Source organism: Pan paniscus, chromosome 20 (genome assembly GCF_029289425.2).
Source record: "Pan paniscus chromosome 20, NHGRI_mPanPan1-v2.0_pri, whole genome shotgun sequence".
Lineage (NCBI taxonomy): Eukaryota > Metazoa > Chordata > Mammalia > Primates > Hominidae > Pan > Pan paniscus.
In genome coordinates, this window is record NC_073269.2 from 37317664 (window position 1) to 37334379 (window position 16716).

The 16716-nt window shown below is 54.3% G+C and overlaps 1 protein-coding gene and 1 long non-coding RNA gene across 5 annotated transcripts in view; one reads left to right on the forward strand and one right to left on the reverse strand.

Moving 5' to 3' along the window:
* TSHZ3 (teashirt zinc finger homeobox 3) overlaps positions 1–5285 on the reverse strand; it is a 74669-nt gene extending 69384 nt beyond the window's left edge. Inside the window, exon 1 of the mRNA XM_003816213.7 lies at positions 5030–5285. Coding sequence (XP_003816261.1) covers positions 5030–5069 — 40 coding nt within the window. The 5' untranslated portion in view covers positions 5070–5285. The remainder of the gene's footprint in view (positions 1–5029) is intronic.
* Positions 5286–5339: 54 nt separating this feature from the next.
* LOC134729557 (uncharacterized) overlaps positions 5340–16716 on the forward strand; it is an 86401-nt gene continuing 75024 nt past the window's right edge. For 3 of the 4 annotated variants that reach the window (XR_010110768.1, XR_010110769.1, XR_010110770.1), the window contains exon 1: positions 6777–7486. This is a non-coding gene — a long non-coding RNA (uncharacterized LOC134729557). Of the gene's footprint in view, positions 5486–6776; positions 7487–16716 lie in introns of those variants that run through there. The other variant, XR_010110771.1, reaches the window with a different exon arrangement.

Consider the following 16716-nt stretch of genomic DNA (forward strand, 5'->3'; position numbering starts at 1 on the left):
CCACAATTTAGAGCATAACTAAAACACAGACACAGACACACACACGCACAGAGTGAACACCTGCAAGGGTTTGGGATACTGGATACCACTGTTCCCTTCTGTCCTTTTCCCCTCCATGGGCTTTGAGGGTGATGCCACAGGGGTGTGATAAAGCAGCTGATTTGAAAGATCCAACTACCTACCTGGGCTGGACACTAACACAGAAGGGTAGACACACACACCCTACTTTATTTCATTTTTATTAATTTTTTTACGACATGACCAAAGCTATTTTTACCCTCTGCCCAGTGACAGGCAGGGATGAAAATGGGGCAGGAGGAAAGCCTTACAAACTGCACTTGGGATAACTGTGAACTGCTGCCACTCTTGGATTAAACATGGCTGTGTGCACCAGGACCGGGCACTTCCGAATCCTTTCCTCTCTGCCTCCCCGCGGGCCTGCCTGCCTGCCTGCCGCAGCCCTGGCCCCAGCCTGACTCTGGCAGGACACGCGTAAAAGAGAAAGCACCACAAGAGGTCCAGGCACTCTGCCTTCAAGAAGGTAGGTCCTTTCTCTTTCCAGAAATCCCAGGAGTGGAGGGCGGCGGTAAAGGAATGGTTTTAATTCTCTCAACTCACCTGGGTTTCACGGTATTTCCCACAGCCCTGAGCAGTCACCTTTCATTCTAATCACTTGACAAAACAATCTTTAGCAAAAAGAGGGGGAAAGGCAGACGTGTGAGGCAATTTAGGGAATCGCTGCTGAGGCATCAGTTATTGACTATCTGGCTCCTGTTTATGAGCGCGCTCAAGGCAAAACTAAGAACAAAATGACAACATCAACAGCTCACAATCAAGTGTGGCCCTGGAGAGCACTGAAGCCCTAACTGACAGCTGTCAAGATAATGGGGGCACCGCAGCTGATTCTGGAAGGTTCTCTTCCCCACGTGGACATCCAAGGGAATAGCCTTGCCTCCCACCTCCTTTGTTTTTCTCCTTCGTCTTCTTGGCTTTCCTTTTTAGAATTTGCATTGTTGCTCTCATTTCGTAGGAAATGGGGGAAGAAAAAAAATCATAGAACGGTCAAAACCAGTCACTCTGCCACCTTGCTACAGAGTAGAATACCTGTCCAAGGAGAAATACGTGGCAGGTATGAGACGAAAAAATTCCCAAAGCTAAGGCCGAAATGCCCTTCTGAATGCTCCGTGTGCTTCCAAGAGAGAAGGGAAAAGCTCCTTCCCGGAGCTGCCCGATGTGTGGACCAGACTTAGGAAGGTGTCATCTGGACACCACCAGGTGGGCCACCTCTTAGGCATGCCCATGTCTACTGGCAACATGGAACCCCCTCTGGCTGTTCCAGGGGGATCCACGTGTTCTGTGGCACCAGCAGACCCTAGGGGGTCCAAGTCACTTTCACAAAAGTCAAGATGCTTGAAGATTCACCCTTGCCTTGTTTTTACCACCTAAGAACTCCACGGAACATTACCCCCTTTCAAAGAATATAGCTCGCTGGCAAATTGTGGTTCGATGGTTTCTTTTTGTTTTTTGTTTGTTTTTTTTTTTTTTTTTTGGAAGCATAAGAAATGGTCTTTTATGATTTCACATTTGCCTCCAGAAAATTAATATAAGTAAAATATCTGCTATTAAGTATTACACTAAAATTTTTCTGGCATTTTCAGAAATGTTTTTTAAAAACCACTCTGAACAGGAGAAAATCATGCTTGAAGCAAGGGATAATGGTCATTTTGCCTGAAGGACACTGTCCTTCCCTAACCCCACTCCTCTGAGCTTCTAAAAGCAGCAACATCTGTCCAGCACAAATGCACACCCCCTGGAAATTACAGGTCTCAAGGAAGCAAACTCCCGCCCAGGTTTCTCTTTGGCAGGTAAAGAAACCTCTCTTTCTCTTTGAGAAAAGACACTAAGCCATACATAGTTTCTATCAAAACATCAAAAACTCCTAAAGTACAGAAATATGTATTTTCAGGGATTCTTGGAGCCTGCTTCGGCCTTCGGGAAAGCAATGATACATTGGCCTAGATATGAAGACCGTGTGTACCTGTGTGCCACGTCTGCTCGCCCTACCCAGCTCTTGGCCTTTTGTGGTTGTTATTCTACCCCAGACCATTAAAAGGGCCCTAATTCCTATGACATGATTATCCAGGTACCAAAGCCCATTTGTCACCTGCAGCAGAAAATTGAGTTAATGCACAACTAAAGGCAGCCAGGACTGTGTAATATCAACTTGATTACATCAAACTAGCTGCAAACCTAATTCTGCTGGATGACACTGCGTCGAGCTTGTCATCTCCAATCATTAAAGCTGTCAGGAATCCATCAGGTTTACAGCTAATTAGGTGAACACTAATGAAGCTGGCAAAACAACTTTTCTTTTTTTATGGCTGAGCGGACCTTTCAGTTTGGAGGGGAAAAAAAATTCTCGAGTATTCTCAAGGTTGCTGGGGACTGGATTTCCAGTTACCAATCAGCAGACATCTTTCTTTTCCCCACTCTCTCTCTCTATCAGTACAAAGCAATCAATTTGTCATCACTCCCAGTATGCCACAAAAGCTGGCATGAACCTTATAACTTGCAGCTGGGAAAACTAAAAAAGAGGAGAAAAAAATGGGAAGTTTCTTGTCCATCCAAACAAACAAACCACCCAAAAAAAAAACCTCCGTGCATACTTATCACCAGCCTAAATGTGAGTTTTTTTTTTTTTTCTCTCCACTCTTCTTAAATAAGTAGCTCTTCAGTCCGCCTCCACCCCCTCCTCCACATGTCCATTAGGCAGAGGCATTCTGATAAAGTAAATCCAAAACCCGAGTATGGGAAAGAAATAAAGCACTCATGCTGCCAGCTTCTGATTGACCATTAAGCTATTGATGAATGTGCCTGTCAGGAGAGAGACAATTAAATCAAATATGAAACAAAGTCGTTTTGACGGGTCATTTTGATAGAGCAAAACCATTCTTCCATCTCCTATTAGTCCTGCAGTCAAGTTTTTTATATAATGAATTTTTCTTAACTGACCTGAGATTTCCTGGCTGGCTTTCTTTAAAAAAAAAAAAAAAAAGTGCGAAAAGGTTAGTGAACAGGTTGCTCTAAAAATAAATAAATAAATAAATAAATAAAGCCAACAGCAGGTTCCCTCCTCCTCTGATATTTTTCTGCAGGAAGCTATCAAATACGAGTCTCAGATTGGCAGGGTGCAACCGAAGAGATGAACTAGAGAGAGAGTTCTGAACCAAATGTAAAGATGTAATCACATATGGTTCATTGGATGGAGGCACACACATACCTTAAAATGTGTATCCAAAAAGGAAAGAAAAAAAAAATTCAAAGACTGGAAGAAGCCCAAGACATTCCTACTACTCAACTTTGTGAAGGATTCCTCCAAAGTTTCAGAGTTTATTTTGGGTAGATAAGCTCATTGCTTGAGCCTGGAATTTAAAGTAGAAGGTGGGACGGGCAAGAAGCAAGCTCCAGGAGGTTAACTAGGGAGGCGGCAAGCTCCCTACAATCACTCCTGGAATTTTCAAACTTTCTAAATTTGGGCAACACCGAGGACAGAGAGCAAAACCTGCATCCTAAGCCCCAAACCAACCCTGTTTTCTTCTGAGATTTTCTGAAGACACTGGCAGGCAAGTACATTTCTGGGAGAAGAGAGAATTATCATTCCTTCTCTGTGACCCCGTGTAAGGGGTCTGGAGTGCAGAGTGCAGCCAACGTGTGAGGTCCCCTGGCAGTGCCGGCTGGCATGATGGAAATTATGGGCACTCAGGGCACCATGGGTACAACGCCTTCCTCCAAGATGGGCACCAGCCAATGCCCTGACCCTACTCTCTGCCCTTCCCTCTTAACATCAAAAGAGAAGTAAAAGAAAGGAAGAGAAAAGAAAAGAAAGGAAGCCCCACTTAACCCTCCCCTTCAGGGAGCATCTGAACCTCTGCACATCTGACTGTTACTCATATCAAAATACATCACGTCCATATGTGGTCCTCTCGGCAATCTGCCCCAAATCCCAAAGTTGCACTGACAGGGCCCTCCTGACGTCACAGAGCTTGGCCTCACTATTGCAAGTGATTTATTGATGTTTATTGGGAATGAATAGATCAAAGGCAGCAGCATGACGGGCGATCAATCAGTCATCAAATCAAGGATGGCAACGGGCCAGAAACCCTTCTTCCAGGCAACTTGCCCCCAGCCGACATTATTGCAAAATAATGTTATGTGTGTGGTTTTTGTTTTGTTTTCAATGATGCGTTTTCCAGAAAAGAAAAGAAAAAAAATCGGCTCAGTCTTAACAGGAGTTGACACTCCCGGTTAAAGAAGAAGAAAAAAAAAAAAAAAAGGAGGAACAAAAAAGTACTCAGACACGTCCCAGAACTAAGTGCTATGCGGAGATGAGGGTGGGAGCAGCAGTACAAGGAGGGGGTGGGGGCGAGGAAACACAAACAGGGGAGAAGGAAACGCCAGCATCTAACATGGACTTGACAGTCATCTGACAATACCCAGACCCTGTGCGCTCCGGGTTCCACCGCTGTGCCCAGTTTGGGCCCAAGAAATGAGGAATCAATCGTGTTAGTACTAAGGTGGCCGAGGGGACCGGCTCGCTCACTCGTTCGCGCTCCCTGGCTCGGCGGACACCAGGCAGTCCCCCGGCGGTCGGCCGCTCGGAGGACGCGGAAGATGTCCCGGGGAACTCAGGTGACCCCGCCCGCCCTCCACAGAAAGAGCCAGACCGGGGTTGCTTCCCATTCCCTCTGCAGCCGGAAAGCTGAGGAGGCAGGGACCTGGCGCGGCTCAGCGCGCTCCGCGAGCGGCTCCCCAAATGGGTGCGAGAGGGAAGAGGGCAGAGCGCGGCGGGGCGTCCGGGGGGCGCCCGGTACCCGAGGCGGGCGCACGCACCCAAACAGGAGAGAGGCGCCCGGAGTTACTCAGTGCGGGCAGAGGAGCGGGGCGAGGAGCGGGGTCGCGCCCGCTGGAGGCGCGGGGCGAGCGGAGGAAGAGGAGGAGGAGAGCAGAAGGAAGGGGAAGCGGCTCGTACCTGCTGCGCGCCGGGGCGCCTGCTGCTTCCTCCTCGGCATGATGCTTCTCCGGCGACTGCCACTGCCGCCGCCGCCGCCGCTGCCGGGCTGAGGACAGGGAGGGAGGGGCGGCGGGCCCGCGGGGGGGCGAGGCGGGCCTGCTCTCAGCCTCCCCCCCGGAGAGCGGCCGCCCGCAGGATGCTGCTGCGCCCAGGCTCTCCGCGTCCCCCCCGCGCCGCGCTCCGCCGCGAACCCCGAACGTGCGGAGGGAAGAAGGAGGGCGGGCGAGGGAGGCTCGGGGAGGGAGGAGCACGGGGGGGAGGAGGAGGCAGAGGAGGAGGAGGTGGTGGAGGAGGAGGAGGAGGACCGCGCTGCCGGCGGAATGGGAAGTTTGACAAATCGCTCCAGAGGCCGGAGGAGGAGGGGGCGGGGAGGAGCGGCGGCCCTGCCCCCCCCCCGCCCCGTCCCCAGACGAGGTGCGCGGGGTTCGGGGCTGGGGGGCGGGGAGAGGGGGAGAGGGCGGGCAGAGGGGTGGGAGGAGGAGCGCGGGAGCGGCCCGGACCGGTACTGCCCCGGCCCCCGCCCCTAGGCCGGGGGTCACGGCATCCGGGGGGACGCGCAGCCGCCGCCGCGGCCCGGGGTTCGGCGGTCCAGTCTTCTGCCCGTGGCGCGGCTGGAGCGGCGGCGTCGGCAACAGGCAAGCTTAAAGGAAAAGGAGATGATCGTGTCAATCGCCCGCCCGCGGGGGCGCCGCGCCCCCGCCCCCGGCCCCAGGCCCGCGTGGGACCCCCGCCCCGCCAGCGAAAGGGGTGCCGCCCCTCCGCCTCCGCCCCGTGCGCACACGCGGGGGCGCGGCGCCCGCCCCGCCGAGCCCGTCCCGGGGCGCTCGTTACCCCCCACCCCTATTCCCACCCAGCGTTCGTCCCCAGCCACCCCCCAGCTGCCCCACCCGGCTCGCACTCCTCTCCACCCGCCGACTCCGGAGCCCCCAGCGTGGTCCCCGGGCCGGGGCTGGCGCCCCGCGGGGAAGCCAGAGCCCACGGGCAGGCCCCCTCCAGGGAGGAGGCGGGCGCGGGCCGGGGCGGGTGGGGGCAGCCCTCAGACCCCGCGCCACCCAGCTCCTCCCCCAGGACCCGCCGTAGCCACTTCCCCCAATTTTTTTTCCCCGGACAAACTTTCCTGGGCCCGTCCCGGGGGTCGGTGTGGGAGGGGGTTCCTTCAAGTTTCCTCTCCTGACTTTGGGATGATCAGGGTCCCTCCACCCCGCCCCTCGCCCCCGGGAGCCGGGCCGCGCCCCCCATCCACGGCGCGGGCCGATCCTAGGGCGGGACGGGGGCGGGAGAAGGAAACCGGGCTCCCCTGCCCATCCCCCGCCAGGGGCTCCCCCCGAGAGCCTAGGGGGCCGCCGCGCCGTGTCCCGCGCCCGGCCTGCCGGCGCTGCTGGACTAGAGGGATTGATTATTGATTGGTGATCCGGGTCGCTGAGGCTCCGGGCCGGCCCGGCCGGCTGGCCGCGGCGAGGAGGAGCTGGCTGGGCGGCGTGGGCGGCGGGGCGACGCGGGCTCACTTACGGGCGGCGGTGAGGGCGCGGGTGGGCCGGAGCTCATGCGGGCGACCCCCGGGCGGCGGCGGCGGAGCGGGAGCCGGAGCCCGAGCGGCGCGGGCGGCGGCGCATCGATGCGCTGCGGGCTCGATTGCGTCTCCCTGGGCCAGCTCTCAGGCCGGGAATGGGGCGGCCGCGCCGGGGCCGGCTCCGGGCGCTGCCGGGCGGCGGCTGCTGGAGCGCGGGGGCGGCCTCCGGGCCCACTATCCCCGAGGCGGCCCTGCGCCCGGGCGCGCCGGCTGGGGCTCTGGCGCTCTCGCAGGCCCCGAGGCCGACAGTCCCGGCGAGGGCGGGCGCCCCGCGCTCCAGCACCGGCTGCCTGAGCGCTCCTGGAGCAGCAAACCCCAGACTTCTTCCTCCTTCTCTCCTTCCTTCCTTCCCCCCACCCTTATCTTTTTCTTTTTTAGTCTCTTTCTCCCTCTTTTTCTGCCCTGTGTCCTTTTTATTTTTTCTCTACGACTGTTTTTGCAAGTTTGTTTCCAAAGTTCACAGCATGCTTTCTTTTCTTTTAGACCGGGAGACAGTGATCTCACCCACACGGTAAGATCAAAAGTCTCCGCTCGCCCAGCCTGCGGGCTTGGGCTGGGTCCAGACGTCTCCCAGGATGCAGATGCGCCGCCGCTGGCCTCCCCGGCTATAAAGCCGCCTCCAGCGCCTTTCCGCGCGCAGGAGCGCTCGGAGTTATGGGGTACGGACCCCAGGCGGGGCAGGGAGTCCGAGGCGGGCTGCGGCGGGGCTCTGGGGCTGGCGGACTCGGGGGCTGAGGCGCCGTGCGCGTTGGGTGCCCGCGGCCGCAGAGGCCAGAACCGCTACTCCTCCAGGCCCGGGAGACGCGGCCGTGGAGCGTGAAACGCTTCTTGCAAGCGAGGAAACGGTGAGTTGGCCGACACCGCCGGCGGCCTCACCATTCTGGTGGCCGCGCTGAGCTCCTGTCGCCTGGAGGCGGGTTGCGCCGCACGGGGTCAGCTCCCGCCGGCTCCCCGCTCACCTTCGAAGCTCCCACTTAGGCGCGCCCGGTGCGGCGTGTGCACAGCGCGGGGCGCCGCACACGGAAGCGTGTAGTTCTCCCTGGTCGCGCTTTTCTCCTCCTTTCCATCCCCTCGCTGTTCTTGCAAACCTCTGTACCTTCGGCCCCCTCCCACTGCGGGCCGCGGCCTGAACTCGGGTCTCCGCGTAGCCGGCCGCCGCCGCTGGGTCGCTGCCTGGCCCTCCCCCGCTCAGGCGCCGAGCGCTGTGCGATCCGCCCTAACATCTGTCCGTCCAACCATTGGCGCATCCATCAGTGTCAATGGGCTGCACATTCCAGCGACAGCCCGCCACGCACAACACGGGCTATGCGGAGTGCACGCAGCAACCATACTGCCATGTCGGGACACGCAAAAAGGCCCCCGGCCTGGCTTGGCACAGCCTGAATGCCTAATCTGTGTTCTTTCAGCCACATGTACCCACCCCCACTTAATATCTGGACCACCAAACATGAATAGTTTTGCAGACCATTGTAGGGATGGAATTGAAGGAAGAGGGGCAGTGTCGCCCGACTCATTATTTTCCACCAGGTTTTCTCTGCCCTTCTGTGGGCTGGGTGTGGCTAGGAGAGAAGGAAGGGAGACTTCCCAAATCCGCACCAAGCACACTGCAGAACCGGAAGCTACCTGGATGCAAGGGCTTAAACCCCCTTCACCTGGGCCTAGGATGTGTTGTCGAGGTCGCTGGGCAGGTTTTAGCCAGGAGGTCTCGCGCTAAAACTTTTTGGCCCCGCCTGGCTGCTGTGTGTGACACGGCCTGATGGAGAGGAGCTGGAGAGCGGAGGAAAACGTGGATCCCAGTGAGAACTAAGGGCCAGATTTAGGGAGAAATAGTGTCTGGATGGCAGTAAATCTGTAATTCACATTTTGTTTACAAAGGGAGAAAGGGCAGGGCTGTAGGTTTGAGAAGCCAGAGGTTTGCGCGGAGTTCCGTGTGCCCATTCCCCGAGAGTGCCGCTCTTGGCTGTGGTTGTTTGTTCTACCTGATTTTGCCTCTTGCCTTCAACTCCCCCATAACCCCTCCCCAGATGTCCAGAGGGCAAACATATGCGCATACCTCCCTGATCAATCCAGCCAGACCAAAGGGCCTTCCCTGTCCTCCCCCTAAGAACTTAATGGGAAGAGTGTACGGGGGACCTACTCTTGGGACATCTGCAGGGCGGCTGTACCAGGCGTTTTACCTGACTTTATTCTTACCGCAAAGATTTCCGTCTCGGTACCTGGTGCCCCCTCAGAGTCCACTACACAAACGGGTAAAATCCCGCGCGGCTATTCATTTCGCCATTCGCGAGTAAGAAGGGGAAAAGGAGCCGCTTCTAGGAGAGCACTGAGGTATGCTCGGTTCGGTTCCCGAGGAGGCCAGAAGCGGCCGCGGCGGCGCGGGCTGGAGCTCCCTCCTGCAGGGAGACACCGCGCTCTAGGGTGCGGGCTTCGCCGCCCACATCCAGTGGTCGAACTGTTTTCACGCTAGACTAGAGGGCGGAAAAGTCTGCGCCCGCGGAGAAGCTAGAATTCTGTAGAATGTACACTGTGTAGAAATCTTTTCACCCCACTCTTCAGAGTTGCAGATTATCTTTGAAAAACAACAGGCTCTGGCCCTGCCAGCCCTAGTAACTTCTACCCGCCTGAGTCACTCTGAAAAGTAAGCCCCTAGGCCAGTGAGATGTCCCCACCTTTGGGAGGTGCCGCCTTTCCGGGAACATTAAAAAAAAAAAAAAAAACCTAAAAATAGAAGGAGGAAACATGAGCAAAGGCGGTGGGACGACTCACCGAAACACCGAGGTGCAAATGTCCATAGGAGAAACTGGCACTCGCATGGCAGCCAGCTGGCTCACCCAACAGCTGGGTGGTAACCTTGTGATCCCCAAACATCCCCCAGGGCCATGAAGGCAGTGCTGACCCCCACGACTGCACCTCAGGCCCAGTGGAATCCCTCTCCTCCTCCATAGTGGTGCTATGTAATCAGTAGAAAATCAGTAGAAAAGCTCCCAAATGAAGCTGCTTCAGGTCAGGGGTTAGAAATCTGCCTCAGACTTTTTGAACTCAAGGAAATCGGGACACCTGTCCCCAGGGCTACCTGTGCCCCACCCCAGGATCATTCATGACCTTAGCTACCGGGAGCCCCGCCCGGATAAGTTTTTAAAAGAGAGAGAGAAAGAAAAAAGTCACATGCAGGCAAGGCTAGGAACAGGTGTGTGCTGTGGGGACGGGCACTTGGCTCGCAACACACCACACAAAGTCACGAAGTCTGTGCCAGAAAGGAGTAGCCAAGCCACCGCCGGGAGGCAGCCGAGGTTGTGTTTAAGGTGGCGATTGAGGGCAGTAGGTGACAACTCGACCCAAAGAAGGCCAAGTGTTGTCCTTATCTGGGGTGGCCACTGAGGGAAAAGACTTAAGGGAAAGAAGGTGTCCTCAAAGCTACCATTACAAGATGAGGAGCTAGAGTGGGCTCAGGTCCCAGGCACCCAGGGCTTAAGCCTTGATCTTGGAGAGGTTCTCGGAGGGAGGCTTGGGCCACCTGGAGGGACTGGGCATGCTGAGTAGTACCCTCTGGGAGGCTGTACCCCCTTTCAAAGTGTGAGGGCATTTGTCCAAGGTGTAGGCTTTTAGGGAGCCCAGGGCTGGGCAGCACCAGGGGAGAGAGGCACCAGGTGGGTGCCCTCCTGCCTGCACTCACCTGGAATGCTGGCATATGGGTTTTTCGCCTTCCTCACACCTCCCCACACCACATTCGGGGCTAGGCAGTGTCGAGGAGGTGCCTTGGGTTCAGGGAAGCTTGCCACCTGCACACCTCAACCAGGAATTGGGCCCCGGAATCTCAGCCCCTGCCCAAGCAGGAAGGATAGGGACCCTGGCCCTCGCCAGGTGGTAAATTGTTTGCTAAAAGTGCATTTACACAGCGGCGAAGTTTGTTTCTCTTTTACCGGTAGCTTTGTTTTAACGAACCAGATGTTTTGTCTGTAAATTCTCCCAAGAACTTTTCCAGTTTTGACGTGAAATAAACCTTCGAAAATCGGAAGAGTATATTAATACCACTTCTGTGGGGCCTCAGGAGAGCTGAGTCAGGTGTGCCTGGATGGGAGCTGGGGGTGGGAGTACAATGTTTGGAGAGAAGTAGGGGGCTTCTCTTGGCCCAAGGTCAAGAATTGGTTTGGGGGAGGTGAAGTGCCTCCCCGACTCCCAAAACAGGCGCACGCACACGCATTGTCACACCAGAGTACGCACTCCCAGCCCTCCTCCAACCAGGCATAGCTTGCTACTTCGTAAATTTCTTGTGGCTTGGGGCACAGAGATGTAGCTCAACTTTGCAAACTGTGTCCACTGCATGCCGCTGCCGTTTTCCACGAGGACCGCCTGACTGAAAGGCAAAGGGGCCTTCGATCTTCTTCCCGGTGCAGCTTTGATGCCTGAGTGTCCGGGGCCAGGGCCAGGGCAGAGCAGGGTGGAAGCTGGTGCCCCTGTCTGGCCCACCCTTAACTCCTGGGCACAACTAGATTCGGGAGAACTTGGGGTGGAAGCCGACCTGGTCTAGGAAGCCACAGCCTGCAGGTCCCCCTCTCCAATGCCTCATTTTTTCCGATTTAGGATTTCCAGGCAGTTATAAACACCTTAAAAAAAAGACCCACTTAACAATACACCTAAAAGAGGGAGGGAAGGAAGGAAGGAGTACGGTTATCACAGGCGTGTGGGGAGAGGGAAACCAGGTCTGCCTAGAAACCCACCTTCTGGTCCTGTGAGTCATAGCGGCCACTTTCTCGGGTTTCCCAAGACAGGAGATGGCGATTTTCTACTCCCTCCCCTCTCCCCAAGCTTTCCAGTGCTCTGAGTCTCACATCTTCAGATACCTCTTTCTGCCTTCATTCTCTTTCGTTCAATCATCTACGGAACTTTCAAAAACTTTTTTTTTTTTAGGAGAGCGAAGATTAAATAAAGAAAATAAAACGTCTTTGTATTTCAGTCTAAGGAGGACAGATGCACATTAAACTCAGTTTGGAGCGCTTAACTCCAGGCGAAATGCCCTTTTATCAAATCCCACGCGTCGACTTGGGTTGCGCTGGGAATTTCACGAATTCCTCGCTGCAGTGTGGCGTGGTTTACCCCCACCCCCACCGCCACCCCACTTTGGGTGAAATGGATTTTTGGAAACCATTTAAGCAGAGCTAAAAATAAGGGTGGGGGGATCCCTACACTAGAGATAGCTGCAGCCACCTAGGGGCTCACCCCTGGTCGGGAGCGAGCAGCTATTTGCTAGTTGTAGCTCAGGGGTGCCCAACTCTTCCCGTGTGGTTGCGCCAGCTGCCCCGCACTGCAGGTATCTGAATCATTACGTGGGCAACCTGATGCGGCTCTGAACCCCAGCTCTTTGAATGCTGGAATCCTGAAGGGGGAGGAGGTCCCAGAAATCAAACCACCAGGTCTTAGCCGACCAGATAGCCCAGCTTTCTGAGGCTGATGACCTCATTAACTGGCCAGGGAATTTGCAAGACCAGGAATAATCTCGTTTCCCAGTTCTTCTTTCCTACATTGCTTTTCTCCTCTGTCTTCACCGTTAGGGTTTTGTGTTTGTCCCTAAATTTACAATTTACAAACGGGGAAGACGGAGCCTAAGTTTCAGCAGGGCAGGTACAAAAGAGAGGGACAACACTCTGGGGGCCTCATTCTTTCACGTTTTTGTTTCTTGAAATTTGATGGATATCACCTTAGTTCGGCAATAGGAGGGCCAGGGTGACTGGGGACATGGTGGCCTGAAGGGTTAGATAATATAGCATGCAGGTAGTCTCTGATCTCCAGGGCTTTGATAACACTAAGATTTTCCTCCTTTGCGGAGCAGTCCTAAATTCTGCCTTCTCCCTTTTCTGCTGCCTCTTCTCTTTTCCCCATTTCTTTCTTCGTTTCTTTTTCTGTTTTCTTTTTGTGTGCCTCTCTTCCAACAGTCCCTTCTCCACCTTTATAAGACTTCTCAAAGGTTATTTATTTAAGGTCTACCAAGTGCTAGCCCCAAACAGGTCCAGTCCTTCTACCTGTGGCAAGACGGAGGCTGTTACCGCGTGCAAATAGTGAGGGAACAAAGTAGTTTGGAGTTTTTTGCAGCTTTTTTAGGTGAGGGGAAGGGAGGGACGTCAGAAATAGGTTGACACTTGGTTTGAAATAAAAGAACATGTTAAGAAGTTTCGAAGCTGCCAATAAAACCCTTTAAGTGGCTTGTGATTCAGTGCCTGGAGTTGCGGGGATGGCATTGGTAAATGACTCTAATGCCCAAAGAAAAATATTACAAATGCCGCTGTCTCGGCCACCAATCGGGCGCCGCTTTCCTGCGCGGGCGATGGCTCCTCTCTGGCGCGGAGGGCACCCACATTTGCATGATAAATTGACCAGACTGGCGGCAGCCAATGAAATATTCAAATTAGGCCGGGTGGCGGTAGTAGGGGTGGAGTCCCTGGGGCTGCCCCTTGGCGCGGCGGCGGGAGCGGGCGCTACCACCTCTCCGTCAGCGCCCTCTGGAGGCGGGACAGCGCGGGCGGCCGCTCTGGCCCAAAAGACGAGATGGGGTGTTGGGGGTTTGGGATGCCAGGGGGTTTGGGAGGGGTGATGGTGGGGTCTGGGTGGTGCTTCGCGGCCCCAGGAGGCTTTCCGGCTGGCCTCGTTGACTAGGCGTGCAGCAGCGTCTCCGCATGCCTCTTGCCCTTAAAAGTGTTGATGGATTGCAGAAGTGGATGGTGACCCCAAGGAAGGGTTTCAGAAAGGCTCCAGCCTCCTTCGCCCAACCACCTTCTCTAGGTTCCCCTAACAAACCCAGCACTTAAGTTAAAACCGTGTATTTGCTCTTGTTGACTTAGCTTTAAGACAAGATTCTTGCCCACCGCAGACCACATGGCCAGCTTTCCCAAAGGCCCTCTGATAATGAAATGGTGGAGCAGATATATCAAACTTTCCATCTTGCCCTGAGCCAACGACCCTGCACCCTCACAGGCCAGGGCACTCTGGAGGGCACCCTGCCTGGAGCCCCAAACCTTGGCTAAGCTGTGGGAGCCTAGGCAGGGGCAGGCAGTGCCTGGAGGCTGGCCTCAGACGGCAGAACTTCTCACCTGGGAAAATGCTTTCTGGAAGAAGCACCCAGGCCTCAAGGCAGCTCCAGTGAGGGGGCAAAAAGGGATATACATAAGGCATAAGGCGCTGGCCATGGTTAGGTAGGTGCTCAGCCAGGAAGATAGAGCAGATTCACATGGGGGAGATTGGCTCGGTGATGAGACCACTTCTGACTCCACCAGAACCAGGCCCAGCTCTTCCTGGAGGTCCTGACTCAACGGGGACTTTTGCATGGGAGCCAAAGAACAGTGGATGTCTCTTGTCCGCTGATCATCTCTTCCCTTCCCCCACCCCATATTCCATCCCATGCCAGATCCCTAGGCTGTGCCTGTTAGAGCTACTGGAGCACCACATGGACTTGCCTTTAAAGCAGAATTTTTAGAAGTGCAGTTGCTTTTCTTTACTCTGCTGTGGGATGCTAAACACCTTGTTCTTTCTCCAGCTCAGCAGGGCTTGGAGTTGGTTCCTAGCTATCTCTGGGAATGCTCGATCCCCATCTCTGTTACCAGCCAAAAGGGTCTGCGGGAGGTGGTCGGCACTCCAGTCAGCAGCCCTCTCAGTACCTCTTCCCCAGACATAGTCAAAGCAAGTCATTCATCTGCAGCCAGTCTCCCCTGCCCATTCACCAAGGAGAACCTGGGGATAGGACCACTCAGAGCCTGGCCCAGGCTGGCTCACTAACTGTGTGTAAATACACACAGCGGAAAGAGTAGGTGCTGAACACACATGTGAGAGAGAGTGAATTTTTACTCTCAATCACCTTATATGTATTATCAATAGTTTCAAAGTATGTTGCCCAAAGGATGTTAATTCCTAAGAAGGCTTTTGTATCGTTTGGAGTTTTGAGGAGTGTGTTGGCTGAAGAGAAGAGGGTCTGGCCCCAGGCTTGATGGGAATGCATGGGGTAAACAGCTGGTGACAGAGGTACAAAAGGGGCCTCTCTACTTTCTAAGAGAATCTTCCATCCTGGCTGGTTTTAGGACCTGGGGTGGGGTTCCCATCAGGAGGAGGCCTAAGGAAGGAGTAGGACCCTTCCTAGATGGCTGAGTCAACTTATACGACAGGGCAGGGAAACCTGTCTTGGAAGCCCGGGAGCCCTCCTTCCTCCTCCCCATCCTCAGGCCTTACCTGAGACTTGAAAATGGACCAGAGTCTTCCTCCGACAGTGAAATTCGTTAAAGAGTCACTCCTGTCTAGAATGTGCAGAAATGCAAGCCTCTCTCTTTCTCTTTCTCTCTCTCTCTCTTTCTCCACCTTGAGGATGCTTTATCTAGAGCCCATATAGGGACAAGAAGGTAGGCAGTGAAAGCAGGGAAGAAGTAGAAGGCTGGCTGTCATCCAGCTGTGCATCCAGTCCTATCTCAGCTGAACTGTGCACGGTGAATGAGGAAGTAAATGACAGGTGAAGGACCAAAAGAGTGAAGCTAGTCAGTTTATCTGAGGAGATAGGTATCAGTGAGTAACTGTAAGGATCACACCCACAGTGGGTGTGCCCGGCAGATGGATATATGTGCAGCAAGCGGTACCTTGCAGGGGAATGCAAGCTCCAACTGTGGTGATGAGCCTCTGGCCCATAAGTAACCCAGTGAGCCTGAGCAGGTCACTCCCTCTCTTTGAACCTTGTCTCCATCTCTAAAACAGGACAGCTTTCTCCATCTTAAACACCAAGTAGGAATTCATTGTGGAAACCTTCCATCAAAATTGGAGATGCCTTGGACGGACCCTGTGGCGGCTCATGCCTGTAATCCCAGCACTTTGGGAGGCTGAGGCAGGCAGATCACTTGAGTCCAGGAGTTTGAGACCAGCCTGGGCGACATGACAAAACCCTCTCTCCACAAAAAATACAAAAATTAGCTGGGCATGGTGGCATGCACCTGTAATCTCAGCTACTTGGGAGGCTGAGGCAGGAGGATCGCTTGAGCCTGGGAGGTTGAGGCTGTAGTGAGCCGAGATAGTGCCACTGCACTCCAGTCTGGGCAACAGAGTGAGACCCTGTCTCAAAAAAACAAAAAATAGAGAAATAGAGATGCCCCTTGAACCCATGGGTTTTTGGGACTACATTCTGGGAGCTTTCAGAGTCAGACCAGAGTTTGAAAGAGGCATTGTGTCACTAGCCGTGTGCCCGTGGGCAAGTCACAGTAGAGTCTACTTCCCACGGCACTTGTGAGGCTCATCTGGGATTATGTGTGTCCATGCCTTGGCAGAGAGCTTGGTGAAGAATGTTAGTTGTCCAATAAATGGTACCCCATTAAGTTGGTGTGCAGGGTGGCCAGAGGGCCAGACCACCCTGAAAATAAAGGCTTATATTTGGGCTGAGCCTGGATGCACCTGAGATTACAAGCAGGTGCTTAGAATGTGGTGAAAAAGAAAGACAGGAGAGAATGGCTGAAGGCAGCGTGCAGTCCACCTGACTTTCTGGGAAGATTGGGCACTTGCAGGGCTGATAAGTCAGGTTCTTGCGGGCCTTTCTGTGAGCTCATTAGAGGAAGGGGTCTGGTGACTGATATTTCTATTTTCCCTGTTAGTAGCGACTGGAATTTGCACCATCCAGGTCAGATGGAAAATAGAAGGCGGGAAAATCTGACAGTCTCATTGATTTGCTCTCTTTGCCATCACTACTCTTGAGAGGAAGAAATGTGACTTCAAACTTGCAATTAGGAACCAGCCTGCTAAGGAGTCCTCTCGTGAGCTCCTGTGCTATGCGGAGCACAGGCCCATCTCATCTCATTTCCTAAGGAGGTAGGTTCATTCATGGTTTCAGCAGGAGCAGGCAGTGCAAACGTGTGACACCCGCCCGCAAATAACTGCCAGAAAGGCCGTCCAATGCTTCCTTCACATTTTTGGTCAGATCTCTGAAAAGATGGCCATTCTCCCAATGTTTTAAAAGTATTAACTTCCTTTCAAACATCCTTTAACCTTTAATGTTTTGTAACTTGATGAAAAGGTCATTTTGTGCTGAGGATGCAGTTGTTCCGGAATTGTTCAGCTAACG